Source organism: Lonchura striata, chromosome 8 (genome assembly GCF_046129695.1).
Source record: "Lonchura striata isolate bLonStr1 chromosome 8, bLonStr1.mat, whole genome shotgun sequence".
In the NCBI taxonomy this organism is placed as follows: Eukaryota; Metazoa; Chordata; class Aves; order Passeriformes; family Estrildidae; genus Lonchura; species Lonchura striata.
The window spans coordinates 26,574,954-26,594,698 of record NC_134610.1 but is presented as its reverse complement, the minus strand read 5'-3'; the positions used below and the strand labels follow the sequence as shown (position 1 = coordinate 26,594,698).

The window sequence follows — 19,745 nt, the reverse complement described above, 5'->3', positions numbered from 1 at the left end:
TCTTAGGAAGTAACATCCATAATGAAGTTCTGCCCTAGTAAAACCAGTTTTTTTATCCCCAGCACTTTTCAAGGAAGTTGCTGAAATACTTCAGTTTGTACTGTATCTATTCTTAGTTTATGTATTAAAGGAAACAGAAAGACACTCAGCTCTCTTAAATGAGAGGTGTTATAGTATGAGGTGATTTTTTACATATATGATCTTAATACCACTTATTTTTTCTTAAAGGAATCTGTCACATCATAGACGTGTATCAAAGATAAGGCCATATCCAGATTATTCTTCCTCTTCCTACATTGAAGATTCAATCCACCACACTGACAGCATAGTAAAGAACATTTCTTCTGAACATTCAATGTCCACTACACCGTTGACTTCAGGAGAAAAGAATAGAAATTCCATTAACTACGAGCGGCAGCAAGCACAAGCGCGCATCCCTAGTCCTGAGACAAGTGTCACCAGTTTGTCCACCACCAACACAACTGGCCTCACTCCCAGCACTGGCATGACCACCATATCCGAAATGCCTTATTCGGATGAAACAAACTTACACACTACAAACGTCATGCAGCCAGGTGGGCCCACCCCTGTTTGTCTGCAGCTAACAGAGGAGGACTTGGAGACAAATAAATTGGATCCAAAAGAAGTGGATAAGAACCTGAAAGAAAGCTCTGATGAGAATCTGATGGAACATTCACTTAAGCAGTTTAGTGGGCCAGATCCGCTGAGCAGCACTAGTTCCAGCTTGCTTTATCCACTGATAAAACTTGCAGTAGAGGTGACAGGGCAACAGGACTTCACACAAGCTACCAATGGTCAGGCATGTTTGATTCCCGACGTCCCATCTGCTCAGGTCTATCCTCTACCCAAGCAACAGAACCTTCCGAAGAGGCCTACTAGCCTCCCTCTAAACACCAAAAATTCTACAAAGGAGCCACGGTTAAAATTTGGTGGCAAGCACAAATCAAACTTGAAGCAAGTGGAAACGGGCGTTGCCAAGATGAACACTATCAATGCTGCAGAACCTCACGTGGTGACAGTTACCATGAATGGAGTGGCTGGGAGGAGCCACGGCATAAACTCTCACGCTGGCACAACCCAGTATGCCAATGGCACGGTGCCCTCCGGCCAGACCAGCAGCTCGGTAGCGCAGCGGGCCCAGGAAATGCTCCAGAACCAGTTCAGTGGGGAGGACAGTCGGCTGAATATCAACTCCAGTCCCGACGAGCACGAGCCCCTGCTGAGGCGGGAGCAGCAGGCTGGCCACGATGAAGGTGTTCTGGACCGCCTGGTAGACAGGAGGGAGCGGCCGCTGGATAACGGCCGAACAAACGCCAACAACAACAACAGCAATCCGTGTCCAGACACAGCTGCAGCCAGCATCCAAAATGTAGTGAGAAATCCTGGGCAGACCCAGACCAGAAGAGCACAGAGGCCTAATTCGCTGGATCTGTCAGCCACAAGTAGTTTGGATAGCAGTAGTATGCAGTGTAAGTGCTTGCAGGGCTGAACCGTTTCCCTGACACCTTTCTACCTAATAACTGCATATATCTGCTTGAATAGAAATTATTTCCGTCTCCCGTTTCGCCTCAAAGCATACTTATTAAATCTCATATTAATGTAATTTCCCTCAGCACAATTTCAGTCTTTTTCATATAGTCCTGTCTCCATCATTTCCAGTATATTAGATCACTATCATCCTTCCACATACACCAAATAAATCTGTCTCTTTCTAACCCATCCACTCTGTCTCTAGGTTAACTTTCATTATTCCTTGCAAGGCTCCTACCTTTGGTAGGTGCAAAGCATATTGAAAAATTTTCCTATTTTTTTCTGCAGGGGCACCTTACACCTTTTTTTTCTTACTTTTCCTCATTCTCTTAAGAGTAGCCATCTCTAAGATGCATTGATTAAAATAATTTATTATAGTAATTATCTCTATGCTTCCTGATTTTAAACTAACTTTACTGTATTAGCCCAGCCTAAATGGACAGTCAGGCATTTTCTATTTTGCTGTCATAGCTCCAACAATTAGAGCAATTCTTCACTAGTTTGACATAGTACATAAAAATTAATCCAAGTCATTAGAGAAGGAATTGATTTTAATAGCTTATTTCAGAATAGTAACTTCCTTGAGAGTTTTATGGCCAGAGGTCTAAGAGGTTACAATAGGGCTCTCCTTTTTGCAGTAAGAATGTAATCATGTAGTTATAGTTAAATTAGATGCATCCTCTGGGTTTGATCCTGTTCGAGCTATTGGAAAGATCTCCTGGTGTGCATTTTAAAGAAAATACATTTCCAGAAGTCACTGTAGTCTTGAAAGGTACTTGCAAATGTCGTGACTCTTTAGGAAGATGCTGTGATATTAGTAGAGTAAACTGGGATGCCAGGCATCTTTGGAAGTAAAAGGTTTAAAACCAAATGAGAACATAACTTTCAAGAAATGTAGTTCAGTATTCAGCAATGGAATGTTTAAGCCTTCCTTTTAAGTACGAAACCTTAATTTTTGTCTTAACATGTTGGTGTGAGTTGAAATCTTACCAAGATAAAGAAAAAATATTATTGCAGTGACTTTCTTTAATAGAAGATTAAGTTAAAAGAAGGGGTTGTGTAAGTTTTTTTAACAATCAGATTTCGACTGCTGAAATTTCATCATAGTTAAAGTTGGTCTTGCCAGTTTTACAACCCAGCATTCCAAATCCTGACTTACTATCTTAACAGATAATGGACTATTTTGTTTTCAGGTGAAATGCTTTGCTAGGTGGAGTAGGATTAGGGGACCTAACATTGCACTATTTAAATTTTAGCCTTTGCTGTCCTGTAGTAGCAATGTTCTTTTGCACCTCCCAATTCAGGTAATATAAGATCCTATGATTCCAAAAGCCCCTCAAATGTCAAATGCTGATTTTTCTGTTTGATGCCAATATGCATTCCAGGTAACACAAATTACTTCACTGAAGTAATTTCTGACAGAGAACAGAATCTAACCCCTGGTTTTAGTGGCAGCTCTTGTGGTCGATACACCTGTCATGCCTCTGCCACACAGTTGCTTCTGCGTTTATAGATTTTGTTCCTTTTTTTCTGTTTCACATAAGTAACAGCCCTGGATGCCAGTCTAATCTCACCTTCCTCATAATACTATTTTCTGTTCTGTTTTCTTGTTTTGGTTTGGTTTTTTTTTCCTTCAGTAGGCGACTCCTCACAGGATGGCAAATCAGGCTCAGGAGAGAAGATCAAGAAACGTGTGAAAACTCCGTACTCGCTCAAGCGGTGGCGTCCGTCCACGTGGGTCATCTCCACGGAACCGCTGCACTGCGAGGTCAACAACAACGGCAGTGAGCAGGCAGTGCCCCCCAAATCCAGCACTGCTGTGTACCTTGCAGAGGGGGGCACTGCCACCACCATGGTCTCTAAGGACGCAGGGGTGAACTGCCTGTGAAACGCTTCAAAAGCTGGCAAATGACCTTTGTTTTGCATTATTTGAAACATGCAGAAGACATTTTTAAAAACTGCTTTCTCCTCCTGTCAGCAACCCCTACCAAGGACTCGCTTTAAATAGATTTCAGCTATGCAGAAAATTTTTAGCTTATGCTTCCATATTTTTTATTTTGTTTTATTTTTTGAACGTTTTTGCACTTTTATTTAGTATCGCTAAAGTTAAGTCTGTCTGTTTTGACCACGGAATATATATATGTGTATCAAAGATGTGGTCTCAAAATATTTTTTTAAAAAAAGTAACAAAAAAAAGTATCGCTGATAATCAGTTTGGACCAGTTTCTTAAGGTCACTAAGAACATAAGCAGACTATAAGACAGGTTTGACTGCAGTGGTGTCTTGTAACCATGTTTTAATTTCTGTGCACAAGCTAGTCTGTATATTTCTATGTTACAAAGTGTATTCTCTTTTGAACCCCTTATTTTCCTTGTGTCATGTTGAAATGTGCAATAGTCTATAGTTCACAGTAGGCTTTATTGAAAAGTGTGTTTCTAAAACTGCCACATGTTCCCATTTTCGTATTTGTTAATTTTTCCTTGACAGTTGAGCAGTCAGCCGTCATGACAGTGAACTTTGCACATCGTAGCCAGCTTGAAGCAGCTGCCAATATCACATTGTGCTCAGACGTGACAATGCATGAATTTTCCCCAACTTGAAAGGGCTTTAAAAAAGGAACAAAAAAAGAAAAAAAATCTGAGCTCCATACCTTTCTTTTGATCCTCCCTAATCAAAATGTGTTTCCTTCATCATAGTATATGCCAGCCTGTGAAGCTGAGTAACAAAATGTTGAACAAATGTAAGGAAACCGTGTCAGCCATTTTTTCCATTTTATTTTGTGTGCAGTTTCACCCCCTCTATTTATGTAAAACCTTATTTAGATCACTAATGATGTACATTGAAAAATACATTTTATTCAGAAATATTAATAATTGTCATACTTAAAAGCTTGAGTGAAGATAGGTTGTGAACGTATTTTGTTTACACAGAGAAAAAAAAATTAGTCTTACTTGGCACAAAACAGTTTTGTGATGAGTCACAAGTCTTTCCTGATTTACCTCCTTACAGACAGCATGGGGTAAAAATAAGCCTGATTGCTTATGCAGGTAGGTGCATCCTAACTGATGGTTGTTGCCAGGTTGAGTCAAAACTCGTCCTCCCTTCAGAGTTCTTAGAGGCCCTCATTCATCTTGTTAAAGTTTATTGCATGCTTTTAAAATTCTTTGGTGTTTGTGGGAGAGGGTTGGGGATTTTTTTCCTTCTGCTTAGTCCCTTCTTTCAGTTTATATGCACACTGATTTTAGCTGGCAGTGAATGTGGATGTAATACGTATTGAGATAAATTGTTTTTTCACTATCTCAAGTAAACCCTTCCTTTTTTTGGAGTGATTGGTTTTACCGTCTACTGAAAGAAAATAATTTTCTTATTAGTTAGAACCTCCTTCCACCTAAGAAGTAGCCTTCCTCCTGAGAAGCAATCTTTCCAATTGAAAACACTTCAGTAAAAACTATTTGGATATAAAAAGGTATAACACACCAGTCTTTGGTAACAAGCAAAGATTTATTATTTCATCTGAAAACTGGTGATGTTCAAAGAAAGAAAATCAATTCAGTCAGCCTGCCAGACTCCTGTGGCAGGATACTGGCAGCAAACAATTGCCTCCCCCAGCCTGTCTCCTTTCAGCTGACTAAAGCAGATGCTCTCTGCTTTTAAGCTCATTTGTTTCCTTGCCGTTTTACCATTTTCTTCCCCTGAGGTAAACTTTGCCAACCCTGTTCTTCTCTATCTGTTGATACAACTAATCTAATACATGCCTTGCTTACATCTGATTCTTGCTGTTCCCCAAAATTCCTTGCTTGTTCTTGATTGCTGTGATTTTCTCTTGTAACGCTTCTTAACATTTCTTAGATTCTCCTAGATATCTCCAGGAGATAGCACTATAGATGCAGACTTTGATTAAGTGTAGTTGTAGAAATACAAGCCATGAGGCACATTTTGAGCTCCTTATGTTCTTTAAGCACCAGTTCAAATAGTACCTCTCATCTCTGAGGCATAATTATGCTTTCCCCCTGTATAATACAGTTATATCACCCCTTTTTAAAAACACAGCCTTCTTCTGGTTTGACTTTTAATTCACTCTCTGGCTTCCCATCTGCTGCAGTCTCACGTCCCAGATGTTGAAAACCTGCCAGCTACTCAGCTGGGTTTCAAGACCTGAATCAGAATTTCTGGCATTCTATTCATGTTGCTCACTGTGGCTCTCTTCTCCTCTGGCCTCCTGTGAGTCTCTCTTTGGATTGCTCTGTGTTGTTTTTTGGTGAGCACTGATCGTGGTGTTGAGAATTCTTCCCCCCTTTCCCAGTGACTTTTCTTTGCCTTGCATGTATCATCCATCAGCATTTCAGAATGTGGGCTGAAAACAATATTTAGGACTCTTACTAACTCAGACTACTCTGGGGAGAGAAAAATACTTCTCTGACTGCTGCTTCTTTCTGCTGAGACAGAATTGCACCAGTCTTTTAGCCTTTCTTTGCAGGCCATGCCTTTGTAAGAAATCCAACTGTTTTGTGATCAATGCAATCAAAATAACTTTAATACCAGATGAAGATGTTGTTCTGCAGTTCTCCTTCAACATTCTTAAACAATACTTTTTTTTCTTTCCTTTGTCTATTTCTGTTACTTGCTGGAGGGCCTTTGGAATGAATTATAATTAGTAGCAAGATTGGCTGTGCAATCTACCATGGATAAATATAATTTTTAATATGATAGAAAAATGTACCCTATAGATTAAACAGATAAAATCTATTCTGTTTTAAAGGTCAGTCAAAGCAAACTCTGAAGTAGGTACCAAAGTACTGTAATTCTGCACAGCTAGATTAAATCAGATTAGAAGTTTGATTTTAATGTTTAATATAGTAATGCCTTTTTTTTTTCTCAGAGCACATAATCCAGTGTCCATAGAATACTATCTCTGTAAGTTAAATGATATTGAATTTTCGTGCTGCAGGGGATCATCCTTAACCAAACAAAATACATGTAAGAGAAAGAATTCTACAAATCAAACACAGGGATAATTGATATTGTACAACAAACAAGGAAAACAAATGTGATTTATTGCCTTGTGAGTTATGATTTTGCTTATTTTCTTTGATTTTCAAAAAAAAAGGAAAGTTGTGAAAGTTGATAATTTTCTATCAATTTCTCATGTATATTGCAGACAAGATAAATATAGCAAAATTAAAATAGAACAGTAATGTAAATACCTATTAATCGTGCCACTGTCAAATAGGCAATAGTAGAATATTTGTTAGGGTAATTTATAATGGATAATTCAAGTAAAATGATAGAGCAAACAGTTGTGATGTTTGTCTGTATAAGACAAAATCCAAAATCTTGCTGGGTATAGAAAATGGTTTACCAGTAGAAGCCAGGAGAGTTGCTTAGGTTAATGCATTGTCTCTTGTTCTGTTTCCTGTAATGGAGATACCAACATAACACGCTTTTTAGACTGTGAATTCTAACCCTTTGAACAGACATGCCTCATAGTCTTCTAAAATTGATGTTTACAAGTCAGATTATCTGCAACAATTCCCTGAATTTGCTTATAATGCTTTTGCAGCTTCATATCTTACCCAATTTTTATTACCAAGGCCTCCCTTGAAACTCCTAGATGCACTTACACTGGTATTCCTAATTTAAAGGTATTCCTAATTTAAAAGAAAGCCATCTGATAGTATCATAATTAGAATATTTTCAGAAACAACATTTCCATTCTTGTTTTGCTTTCATAATGCCACTTGTTTGTCTCTTGTTTTCATATAGATAATTACCTAATTTTCAAAAGCAACACATTTTTATTTTTTTTTCAGTGCACTGGGCACAAAACAATGCAAGATAGATGCTGGCAATTTTCAGGAAACAAACAACAAAAAACTCCCACCTCATAAATATGTTCTGAAAGTTCACATCCTCCTACCTGCCTGCTTTCTCTAAAAGAAATCTGGAATCCTACATGCCTCAGAGAGGAGAATAAGGAAGTTCTTTAATTGTATGGAATAAATTATTGGCCCCAAACCTAATAGTAATGAATTCTTACTTAAAAATATATATGTATACATTGTATATGCCCTAGTTCCAGTGTTCAGTGCATTTTGCTCTAATAATATTCCTTTTTTAAATGTTAAAAAATATCCACTAATATAACATTACTGTATTGATGTTCAGATTACAATTTTAGTTAATGAAAAATAACAAAAGTTCATACTTATTCTGCCATTGAAATATTACTGTGGACATTTATTGCCTAATTAGCGAGCATTTTAAAATTGACATATTTAGTCTATACATTAGAAACTAATTATGCTGTAATTTTTACTTGCAAAAAATGGTGGCTGGTCCCATTGCTGAAATAGGCCAGATTTAAGCCATAAAACTAATAATTGCCAAGCACAGTAGCATATAAATGATGTGATGTCTAAATTGGAAGATTGTAGCAGCTCGTCAAAGTAAATTGAAAATGGATTGATCAGTCTTTGAAAGTTGGATCATAGACGGGACAAGTTAATACTTTGCATAAATTGGGATTATTTGAATTTTTCTGTCTGGTCTCCCAATACCCCTTTTAACAGTAATTAATACAGTAACTGTATTAACCTTCTTTTTAAAATGTGTTTACTAATTTTTGTTCAACCTCAAGCCTTTCTTCAGTGAAAAAACTATACATATTGCAGTGAAGCCAGATATATATATTTTTATGTAAACTCTCTGTGTATTTAGATGCATATGTATGTTGTGTGTAAATTCCAGGATTAAATTCTGTGAGTTACAGCATCAGATGGTAGCACTGGTAGAAAGTATAATGGGGGGGGGGGGGGGTTCATATGCCATTTTAAAATTGTCTGTAGTGTATCACAGTAAATCTGGGATCAGACTGTGACACACAGTCCAGTAGTTCAAGATCTCCTGTGACAGACTTGTCACTGATTGTTTGGGTGGACTGGATTTATGAGAGGGAGAGGGAGAGAAAGAGAGAAACCTGGGAATGCACATGACAAGCTTTATCTGAAGCTGAGTGATTTAAGACATCTCTCTGGGATCAAAAAATAACCCAAAACACTTACAACATGATAATTTTTACAAGGCTTTTTTTATATAGTAGCTATAGTTATATGTGTGGTTGCCATTTAAACATAGTATTTTAGTCCATTAAATCCAATTACATTTTAGGCTTCTATATTGTCATATGAAACTGTAGCTATAGAAATACAACCCTTTTTGATCTCGCCCAACCCCCAAGTAGGTTCAGTTTTGACATGAAAGAGTAACAAATCAGTTTTCTCATTTGAGGTTTCTTCTGTACTGAGTAAAATTGGAGGCAGAACTTCCATTTCTGCACAAACAGGTTTGTGCTCCTGCAAATCCAAATGGATGTTATGTTCAGCACCTATGTTTCTGAGGGAATGGGCACCTCAAGGGCTTATGGCTGAGCCCAGTGCTCTTGGAATTCAACAGGAGTCTGCCTTTGACAGTGGGCAGAGGAGGGGTGGGTTCTGCTGGCTGTGGTGTTAAACATTTCTGGCGAGGATTAGCCCTAGGAAAGCTGGTATGGAATGTGGGACTGCAGGGGCAGCCCTGGCTCCTGGGCATTGCTGAGGGGGGATTCAGGCTGTGGAGCTGGGTCAGCACAGGGCAGCTGTGGCTTTGTCAAGAAGTGGAACTGCACTGGGGGAGTGGGAATGGAAGGGTTCATGAGAAATCCTCATTTACACCAAGGCCCTTTAATGATGATCTGGGCTCCGTGCAGGTCTGTGTTAGCAGTGCTTTATTAATACAAGTTATTTCTTACGGCCGTTCCTGTTTATTTCACTGTGGTTAAATATACACATGTGCATAATAAGCAGAAACTAGTTGGAGTTATGCTAATTCGTAGCATAATCACCAGCTATTTTTCAAAGCCTATTGCTGTTGTCATCAGCAATTGTTTGAATTTGCAAGTCATTCAGTTGGTTAACTTCAATGCATACACCATGCTTCCATAGAACAGGAAGGAAGGATTTCTTCCCAGTCCTTCCAGGCTTCTGCAGATGTATCACTGGAGTGTGTCCATCAGGGCACAGCATCTCGCCTGGTAACTATTTTAAAGCAGAAATAATTAGCCTTTATAACTTTCTAGTTCCAAGGTCTCCCAAACCTCCACTTTTGTAGCCCATTCACTTGGTTTTAAGACAGCAAACATGTGAGGTTTATTTCTAGAGCACTTGATTCACTTTCTTTTTTGTGCTTCAGAACTGTATAATGAAGTTTCACTCTTCAGTCTTGTTTATTCAGAAAACAGTTAAAGTTTCTGGTCTTCGTAGTTCGTAAGAAGTCACAAGAACAAACGGGCAAGTCCAAGTTATAGCTGATTCATTTGTCACTTTTGAATTTCCTGATTGGTGACTCTTCTCTCTCTTTCACACTGTTGAAACGTATTTAAAATGGTTTGTATGTATATGTTTCTTGTCTGCTTTTTGTCTCTAGAGAAAAGCGTGCTCTATTCACATTTATATAAGCTGGAATAATGTTTTACAGTTGCTGTTGTTATTTTCCCCCCCATATGCAGTATGAGGAAAATAAACATGGCAAGAATGAATTTCTAGGGTTTGGTCTTCTGTAAAGGCTGAAGTAAGAATATGTGAAACTGCCATTTTCCTTATGAAAGACTGTAAGGAGAGCATTACTTTCTGAGCGAGCTTTTCTGGGGGAAGAGGGGGAGAAATCCTAGAATATGGAGTCTCATCAGAACCCTTTTGTTAACGGGTATTTTTGGTTTTCCTCTCAAATGACTGAGGAAATATCATGTATGAATTTATAAATAATTGCTTTCAGTTATTTCTTTTGTATAAGCTGCGCAATACCCTTGCTATGCTGTATAAGTTGTGTTTCATGGAACAGTGTGAGTATGAAATAAAAAGCTAATTTTTGGTTTTTAATCATCTGTGGATGCCACTATGAAAGCTGACATTGTTAAAGCCACTACAGAGTTTTCTATGAATACTTGTAAGAATTGCTTTGTTATATATAAACCTAAATAAAGAGATTGTATTGATACAGAGACATTGGATAAGAACATTTAAAAGGCTATTCTTTAGGCCTGAGAGAAAAGGCTTGCTGTAAAAAATGGTGCATTATTCCATTTATTAAAGATCATATTAATGACAAAAAACATGGTCTTTTTTTGGTGGTTCATATCATTATTGGCCATGAGTATTAACATGCTCCAGGAATGAGAGGAAGAGGAAACCCCAGTTGCAGCTGTGTGGGTTGGTTGATTGGAGGATAAGGAATTCCTTGATTCTAAGGGATGGGGATGAATAGGAATTCCAGACACATTTGGCATGACCAGGTTCCACCCTCCTTGTTCCCAGGTGGTCCTGTGCATCAGGAATCTCTGGGCTTGCCCTTGCTGGGGTAGTGCAGTGTTCTTCTCCCTTCTGCCCCCTTTCTCACTGGCCAGCCAGGCCAGGTGCTTGTGTTGGAACTGAACACAGTTTTTAGACACTTCAGAGCAGCAGGCCTTGCATGACCTCTTGTCACACTTTGTCAGCTTGCTAAGTGTAAATGCAGAAAAAACAGGAAAAGAACACAGGAAAATGAGGTATTAAACTGAATGCTTTCCTCCTTCAGTTTTGGTTGGAACTTGGGGAGAGCACAGGATTGATGGCAGCCAGACATGTGGAGGAATACAGCAAGCAACAACCTCTGCAGCTGGGACAGGAATTAAAAGAGCAACCCCTTACCCTTCCCACACAAAGTATTGCACTTCCCCTCCCCATGAAAGAGACAATATCCTGGCATTCTTACAAGCAGAAGCTTTCCCAGCCCAGAGCTGAAAATCAGCAGAACTGAAAAAGATGGATTAAATTATAGTAGAAGGATGCTGCAAATTACCACTGACTGACACTTTTCCACTATACACAGATGGGTGGCATCCATCCTGCAGCTCAGTTGCTTTGTTGTTTTGTCTCTCCTCAATTATTGTTAATTTATTTTTCTCTATCTACAGTGATGATTTTTGCAAGCAAATAAGTGGTGCAAGTCTCTGGCCAAAGAACTAACTCCAAAAGTCAAAGAAAGAAGAGAGATAGAATGAGGAGCTTCATTTCTTGCTGTCATAAATAAGGAGGATGCAACAAACTGAGGCAAGTAGTATGGTTGAGTATCTGGCTGTATTGGCAAATCATCTCAGCCCCACAAATGAACCTAGAAAATCTTTGGCTACAGAAAGGGATCATGGCAGGCCTTGCTTTCCCTGGAAGCAGGAAGCACACTGGGAGTGGAGGCCAGTATGACAAAAGTAGCTTGTGTCCCCAAAAGCAATTCTCACTTTTGGCTTGGCTGACAGTAAGAGCAGCCAATTCCTGCCCTACCCCAGCAGGTGTGGCTGAGCCTTATCCTCAGGGCATCTGAGAAGCCTGACTCAGCCCTGCAGGAACAGAGTGTGAACGGTGAATTTTACTGATAGGTTTTTCTTTGGTGCATGAGCTACACGGACTTAAGAAAGTCTCTTCGTGATTTCCCTGTGTGACCTCATACACTCACCTCTCGCAATTCTCCCTGCAGAAATAGCCACTTTTATTTGCTTTTGCTTTGCTAATGGGAATTGAAAGTAAAACAACAATAATTATATTCCCCTTTGTTCCAGAGCGGTGATGCAGCTGCAGAAAGTACTTTGTGGAACACAGCCATGTCAGTCTTCCATTTGTTTCCATTCAGGGTTTTTTTTCCTATTTACTTCTTGCTAATTCTGATGATATGGAAATTCTCCACGTGTGGGAGATTATACACATCTGCTCACTGCCATGACCCAAAACACATTCTATTGGATAAGAAGGTTAATTTTTCACAGGCAGGAAAACTCAACTATACCAAAATATTTGTATAAATTCAGCTTTTCATGTTAACCTGAAACATTGTCAGTCTCCATCAAGGGAAGAATTGAAATGTTTTGATTCCTGGAATTTAAATGGCACACTTGGGTATTCTGCTTTTATGTCAGGGGATCTTCTTTCAGCTCTCAGTACCATGGGGAAAATCTGTGAGAAATCCACAAATGGTGGTCTGAGCTGAAGTCATGCTTAAGGGATCACCGATGCCTCTTTTACAAAGACAACAAATGAGGCTGCCTGAGGACAGCTGGTCTGTGGGAGTTGATTAAGAAAAGCAAGTCTGTATTTACTATGCAGTGTCTGAGCAAATGGCATTTCTAGACAAGGCTCACATGAGCACTGGAAAAATGTTAAGGATGCAAATATTGAGAAATGTTGGAAACAACTGATCCAGGTGCATTTCAATTCAGAGGACAGGAGCTTTCCAGCACCCTCTATCATGGTCCATCAAGTCCTTTTGAGAACAAGGACATACAGTCAGTAGAGAGCAAGCAGCTGGCTTGGGCAGATAATGGACAAAAGCCAGTGGGCAGCACTGGAGAAGGCATGAAGGGAGGCTAGGGAGACTTGTTTCAGGCACCAGCAACACTTTAGAACTCAGCATTTGTCTTTGGCCCAATTTCTTTGTTGTTGCTGCCAAGTGCTAACAGGAAAGGATATTATAAGGCGTTGTGATAAAGAGGGTACAGAGGTTGCACAGCTCGTTTTACCCGTGCCACTTAGTCTAACAGGCCTGCAAGCAGCTCCTGGGAAAAGTACTGGACTGTTTGCTTTCCCCTGCCACCTACTGCAGCCTTTGTCTGGGAGAAGTTCATGCCACAAGCTATCAGATTTCCTAATCAGAATGACTAGAAATACAGTTTTCTTAAAGTACTTTTGTGCACAAGGGACTGTGTGCATGAGGAGAGAGAGTGGCTTGTGCTCTGTTCCTAGTTTTGTTCCTGACAGTCTGTGTGCTTGGCAGTCACTGGTATTTTGCCAGTCTGCTGTAATACTGAAATTACACCTATTTTCTCCACCTCCTTCCCTTTCTCTCCCTTTATCCCCCTCCCTCTTTCCTCTTATTGGAAAGGTAATAATTGATCCCTGAAGATACGTTGTAAAGAGTAATTTCTAGCACCTCCAGGTCTCTGGATTGGTTAAAAAGTCAGATCTGGCACAACTCACTGTAGCAGGTATAGGTCTGACTAGCCCAGGAGGTAGGCATTGCTGATCCACACATCAGCTGTAGTGGTGCAGCCAACGTGTGTATGGGTGACCAGAGAATTTCCTGCAGGATTGATCTCTGCTGAGGTGGAAATACTTTATTGGGAACCTGTATTTCTTTTGACATTCCAAGAATTTTCTTGCATTACCAGTAACAATTCTGAATCAGGCCTTAGAAGTGACTGGCTTAAAATCACAATTAAGCAGGCTAACTTTATTTATTGTTTGTCTGGAAAACCAGAATGCAACTAAATCATGTGTTTGAGCTTCACCCTGTGATCATGAGGGATAGAAATGTGCTTTTAAGGCACAGACAAGCAGAAGTTCACATCCATTTACATAAGCTGTGAACTGAGACTGAGAGTAACAGAAGTATTTGCAGCCACGCAGAAACAAGCAGCAGTACCAAGAAGACTTGATATGGGCATTGTGTTAACCCCAGCTCAGCAGCCAGCCCCAGGAAGGGCTCACAGGTTCTCCTGTGGCAAATCAACAGCCTCGGGAATCCTTCCCTGTCCTGGGTTGAGGTGCAGGGGGCAGGCAGAGGAACTGGACTCTGCTGGGGAAGTGGGGGAGGGAAGCAGGAGGAAGGGCAGAGTTGTTTCAGGATGAGCCCCTGGTGGGATGCCAGCTGGAAGAGCTGTGGCTCCGTGCTGGCGTATGGCAGAGCTGAGAACAGCTCTTGCAGGCTGAGCTCTTGCTCAGCGTGCAGCCATGAGGCAGGTGCCCCTCCTTGGGGGAGGTGGGACAGCCCAGCACGCAGCTCAGGGTGGGCCACAAGGAGAAGAGAACCCTGCAGGCTCACCATGATGAAGCACCAGCTTAGCCACACCTGCTGCAGCTGCTGGAGATGTCTGCCTGCTCCTGCTGAGCAGAATCAGCCTGACGCCTTGTCTGAGCACTTGGCTGTGAGCAGCAGCAGAACTGAGGCTTTGCCCACCTTTGCTTTCTTCCTCTCCAAGATGACATCCTCTCTCTCAGTGATGGCTCTCTGGCTCTCCTGGAGGCACTCAGCTGAACGGGAGGTGCAGTGCATGAGGACAGGATGGTACCACAGAGACAAACTGATGTCTTGTTCAGATGTGACCAAACAAGTTAAAAGCTCCCCTGTCTCCCGTGGCTGAGTGCAAGGGAGGATTCAGAACTCTGCTTCATCCATTCTTTCCCAGTAAGTGTTCTCCCAAATTGGAGAATCACATGCTCATGCTTCATCACACACTCTGCTCAAGTAAATTAGTTTAACTACAGAGCTAGTGCATGTCGGTGGAGGGAGAAGTAAAATAATTTTGTCACTGCCTCTCAGTGCATGAATAAGCCATGCCAACATGCTTTGCACCAACTCTTTACCTTTTCTAAATGTTATATGAACAAGTAGAAGCAAAAGAAGATTTTAGGCCTGAATCAGAAAGAGTGAACTCTCTTCTCTGCTCTCTTAAGTGTCTGTAGTTACATGCCTGTTCATTACTTACACAGGATGTTTATCATCCTACATGGTCATAAACCTACAGTATTGAAATATTGTCACTTAACAAATTAATTTATAGTGTCAACATTTGAAACAAATACTTTATAGTGTACAATTCCATTGTCCTCATGGTACAGAAATTGTGCTGGTGCCTTGCCGGAGCACTTCGTAAATGAAGAATTTCCTTCTGTAATTTGCACATGTTCTTCTAACATAAGCCTAGAAATAAAGAAATGCTTTTTATGTCTAAACACAACACAAATATAAACAAATATATTATATTTGCAAACTCTGCAAATATGAGCTAAAAATGCTAAGTTTTTGAAAGATTAAAAAAAAAAAATCCTTGCTTCCTAAAAGGTAGGAAAGTTTTATTATTGAATGGGAGGAATCATGTGCAAATTATCATTCAGCATCTTGTAGGATACCTGGGGGAGATTATACTGTCTCTTGTTTAAATGAACTAGGCCAGTTCTCTCAGCGTTACTGAAAATAAGATTCTGGAATGTTATGGACAGCATGCTTTTCCTGCTGCTCATTCTCTTCCCTCATCCCCATGTGAGAACACTTTCAGGTCTCATCACTGAAGAAAGTGAAACTCCAGTTGCTCCTTGAGCAGCTGGACACTCACCACAGTGTAATTGCTTACTGTTGCTGCTGACTTTTAATACATGCTCAGAAAACAGATCTGTATGCATGGAGAAACAGGTCACATGTAGGTGAGCTTGGCACTGGCTTCTAAAGAAATTAACCTCATGCTTCTCCCAGGTAATTATGTGTGCCAGGAATGTGCAGTGGGAGCATCTCCCAAGCCTGCCTATAGTGTTTCACTGAGAACTGAGTTTCTTTGTCAGAAATGTGTTATCTTAATGACACTGCGGCACTGAAGCCCCTGAATGTTATTATGTGACAACTTTTCTTAAAGAGTGTACCTTATAGAATGTGGCAGGATTGCATTTTGTATTTTTCTTATTGCATGAGTTTGATTTATGTCCAAGGTTCCATCTGTTGTTTTAATCTTAATACCCTATTTCAAAATGTTTGCCTTCTTAAATCCCTACAGATATTCTGGAATATTAACTAGGCTCTTACAGGTTTTGTGTGAAGCAAATTCTATTATATTTGTCCTATTTTTTTAAATGTCTTTTTCTTCAGATGATGTTCAACACCCACATAAGCAAGCAAAACAAACTCACTCTGCAGGAGAAAGAGGAGAAATGCAATGAAATATCCTGAGGCATAATCCAATGTTTAGATTAGATTCCCAGAATCTTTAGTCTTTCAACCTTCAATATTGCTTACATTAACTGTAGGTTAAAAAAAACAATTTCAGGCAGTCGATTGCTCCTCTACATGTACTGCTTTGCATTTATTTAATTTTGGAATAAGACAATAGCATATTTGAAGCTGCTTGAAGTACAGTCATTTTCTGTGAGGTTTACTAGTATTACTATTATTGTAACAGAACATTTTTCATATATATTATTATGAGCAGTGAGCAGTACTACTCTTACGTTTTCAGTCAGTAGTACCAAAAAACTCCCTAAGTATTCTGTTTTATTAGTTGTACAGTGGGATTTGGGCCTCTCAGCTTAGCTAAACCTCTTTGACCCTTGTTTCTCTGCTTTTAATTTGGTGTTAGCAGTTGAACAGTTCCCTGACTTGTTTGCATCCCTGCTTTCAGCAGGTTCCAGATTTGTTCATGCAGCTCTGTGTGTTTGATCAGTCTGCCCTTGAGGGCATTCAATATGCTTCAGCCTTTGGATTGATTTGTTTGTATCTGCAGCATTTACTACATGCTGTATTTTAAGAAAGAGCCAACAGCTTGCACATAAGGGGCCGGCTGCCATACCTGGGCTTCATTTTGGCAGGACTCTGGATGGGTGCCGAGGGCCTCCAAGCCAGTGGGATTGGGACTGCTCCTCCTGGGGTGGCACTTCAGCCTGGCGTGTGAGCATAACAGTATCTGCTGAGCTCCCAGGGCCAGTGGGTTGATAAAAATTCCAGGCAGAGAGGAGCTGGAGACACGGAGATGGGGAGATGGGCCGTGTCACATATGACTCCAGGGCATTTGGAGTCACTGAAGGGACTGTGGCCACTAAATGGCAGATGCACATGCTGCTGGTAGAAGGCTCACAGCCTCTGTGGTGATGAGGAGTTTCATTCCTATTTTTCATATCACTGTTGGCACCATTACATTAGGTGTTACGGCCAGAGTGAGAGTGTCATGGATTTGAAGAAACCCCAGGTTAAAGGTTCCACATGAACCCATATGAAATGTGTTGCTCAAAGGTGGCCTGGACAGCATTTGGCAAAGTATGCAGGCAGAAAGGAAGGTGACAGCTGAAAGAAACCCAGAGCCTGAGAGGTGTGAATTGCAAAGAGGGTCTGGGGGATCTGAATTCAAGTTATTTGGGGCTGGGGATTTGTTTTGAGGGTTTGGTTTATTTTGTAATTGAAAACGAGTTTCAAAGTCATTTTCAAGTTCATAATCCTGCTTTAGCTCTTTCCATTATTTCCATAAGGTGTAGGAGTAAGATCCTGTTGTAACACATTTGTTACAGTTTAAACAAATGAACGTAAGAAGTACACGGTGTTTGAGTAGGTCTGAGTACATGACTTAACATGTCGAGCTCTCACGTCTGCTGCGTGCAAAGCAACACAACTGATGATGAGCAGTGCACATAAACGCTTTGCTTTATATTCTCACAGCTACTCTGTGGAGCAGTGTCATCTCTGCAGTGTGACAATAATGTGGGAAGTGCTATCTATAATTGTAACAGGTACCTTCTGCAATCAAAGTCGTGACTTGGCTCCATAGCATGCAGCATGAAAATAAACATGGATCAGTACCTGTCATTTTGGCCTCTTCAAAACAGTAACAGGAATAAGAATGAATGCTGAATATTTTGTGCCTTTAGAAATATCTTTATGGCACACTGCTTACAAGTATTGGGAAATACTGCTTCCCAATATTTTGGATAAGTGTAAACTGAGATGAAAGTCTGCTGCACAACTGTACAGGTGCTGGGTGTGAGTACTGTCACAGAGGGAAGAACTCATCTTCTGCTCTTGACTGAAAACTGCAGCAAAGAATGAAACAAATACTGCATAAATTAACCTTCTTTAGGATAACTGCACTGTTTTGGGCTGCTGTTGTGGTTTAACCTGTCAGGCAGCTGACAGGTTAACCCCACACAGCTGCTCTCTCACTTGCTCTTTCCCAGTGGGTGGGGGAAGTTAACAGGGGATGGGGGGAAAGTAAAATTTGTGGGTTGAGGTACAGTTCAATAGGGCATATGATGATAATAGATAATAATATAATATAGTAGATATTACATATATATATATATATAAAATATAGATAACAATAATAGAAGAACACAGAAAGCAAGTGATGCAGACTGCAATTGCCCAGCCAGTCCCTGAGCAGCAGCCCCCAGCCAGCGTTCCCCTCATTCACATGCTGGGCTTGCTGCTGTGTGGTGCAGAAGATCCCTTTGGCCCGTTGGGGTCAGCTGTCCTGCCTCTGTCCCCCCAGCTTCTTGTGCCCCCCAGCCTCCTTGCTGGTGGGGCTGGGTGAGAAGCTGAAAAGTCCATGTTTCCCCTGGTGCTTTCTGCCAGCACCTCCAGGTAGGGCTGTTCTCTAGCTGTGGTGTTTTACTAGTTGGTGAAAACATAGCTGTTATTTGTTGATTACATCCCTTGGCTTCTCTCAATGTCATCTTGCCATTTAATTCCTAAAATTTGTTCTCCTGGTCTCTCGGCTTTATTCTGTGTTATGGCAAACTGGCTTTCAGAAGGATTCGGACTATTTTCTTCCCCTTCTCAAAAATTTATTTTGCTATGTTGCCCCATAGATGAGTCACAGAAACTACTGAAGGACAAAGCAGCAGACAGGTTCCATGTATTTCTCTGGACATGCTGGGTGCTGGTTTTCTACCTCCTAGGTGTTTACCTGTGGAGAGTTTTAAAGCTGGGGTTCTCTTTTTCAATATATACATGGGGTCACTGAAGGAATTACAAGATCCCTTCATACCCAATGACAGCAGTACACAGTTTATACTGTTACTGCTTAAATCTACTCTGCCTCTCAGCCATTCCCAGTGAGAACACGGTCTCCCAGATATTTCATTGATTATGGGTTATCTGGGATTTTGACGCCTTGCCACATCGTACCAGCAGTGCTGGTGATGGCTACAGGAAAATAAATTACCTGTGTGTAACTTACAAGGTAACAAGTAAATTGCACAGTTGAAGGCAGGGACACAATAGGGGTGATGGTGATCTGCCAGGCTCCTGGTGCCTTCCCTCGGCAGCCACTTTCAGGGGTAGCACAGAATAATTCTTGAGATTGGGCACAGCCTTTTGCCGAAGGTTTTGATTGAGCCATGCAGCTCTCCTCCAGGCTGTATTACTAGCATTTACAGTACCTGTGAGAGAGCATAATGCCTTTCAAAATAAATGTAATTAATTCAGAATGCAAGAGCTTATAACAATCTCATCACTACATATGTCCCGTTCTCTTTTGCCAGTCTGATTCCTAACAAAAAGTTCTCAACCTAACAAGAGCTTTACCCTTCAAGGCTTTAGGTAGGCCAGTATCCAGGCATCCTTAAGAAGGGCCTGTGCACATAGTCCTGCTTTTCAGGTTT

The 19,745-nt window shown here is 40.7% G+C and overlaps 1 protein-coding gene across 3 annotated transcripts in view; it reads left to right on the top strand.

Annotated features, from left to right (window-relative positions):
* Nucleotides 1-10,585, top strand: part of BMPR2 (bone morphogenetic protein receptor type 2) — a 105,537-nt gene extending 94,952 nt beyond the window's left edge. The window contains exons 12-14 of one of the 3 annotated variants that reach the window (XM_077785120.1): nt 229-1,490; nt 3,189-3,335; nt 3,393-10,585. In XM_077785120.1, coding sequence (XP_077641246.1) covers nt 229-1,490; nt 3,189-3,335; nt 3,393-3,439 — 1,456 coding nt within the window. In that variant the 3' untranslated portion in view covers nt 3,440-10,585. Of the gene's footprint in view, nt 1-228; nt 1,491-3,188 lie in introns of all 3 variants that reach the window. The other 2 variants (XM_021555389.3, XM_021555386.3) reach the window with 2 other exon arrangements.
* The last annotated feature ends 9,160 nt before the right edge of the window (nt 10,586-19,745 follow it).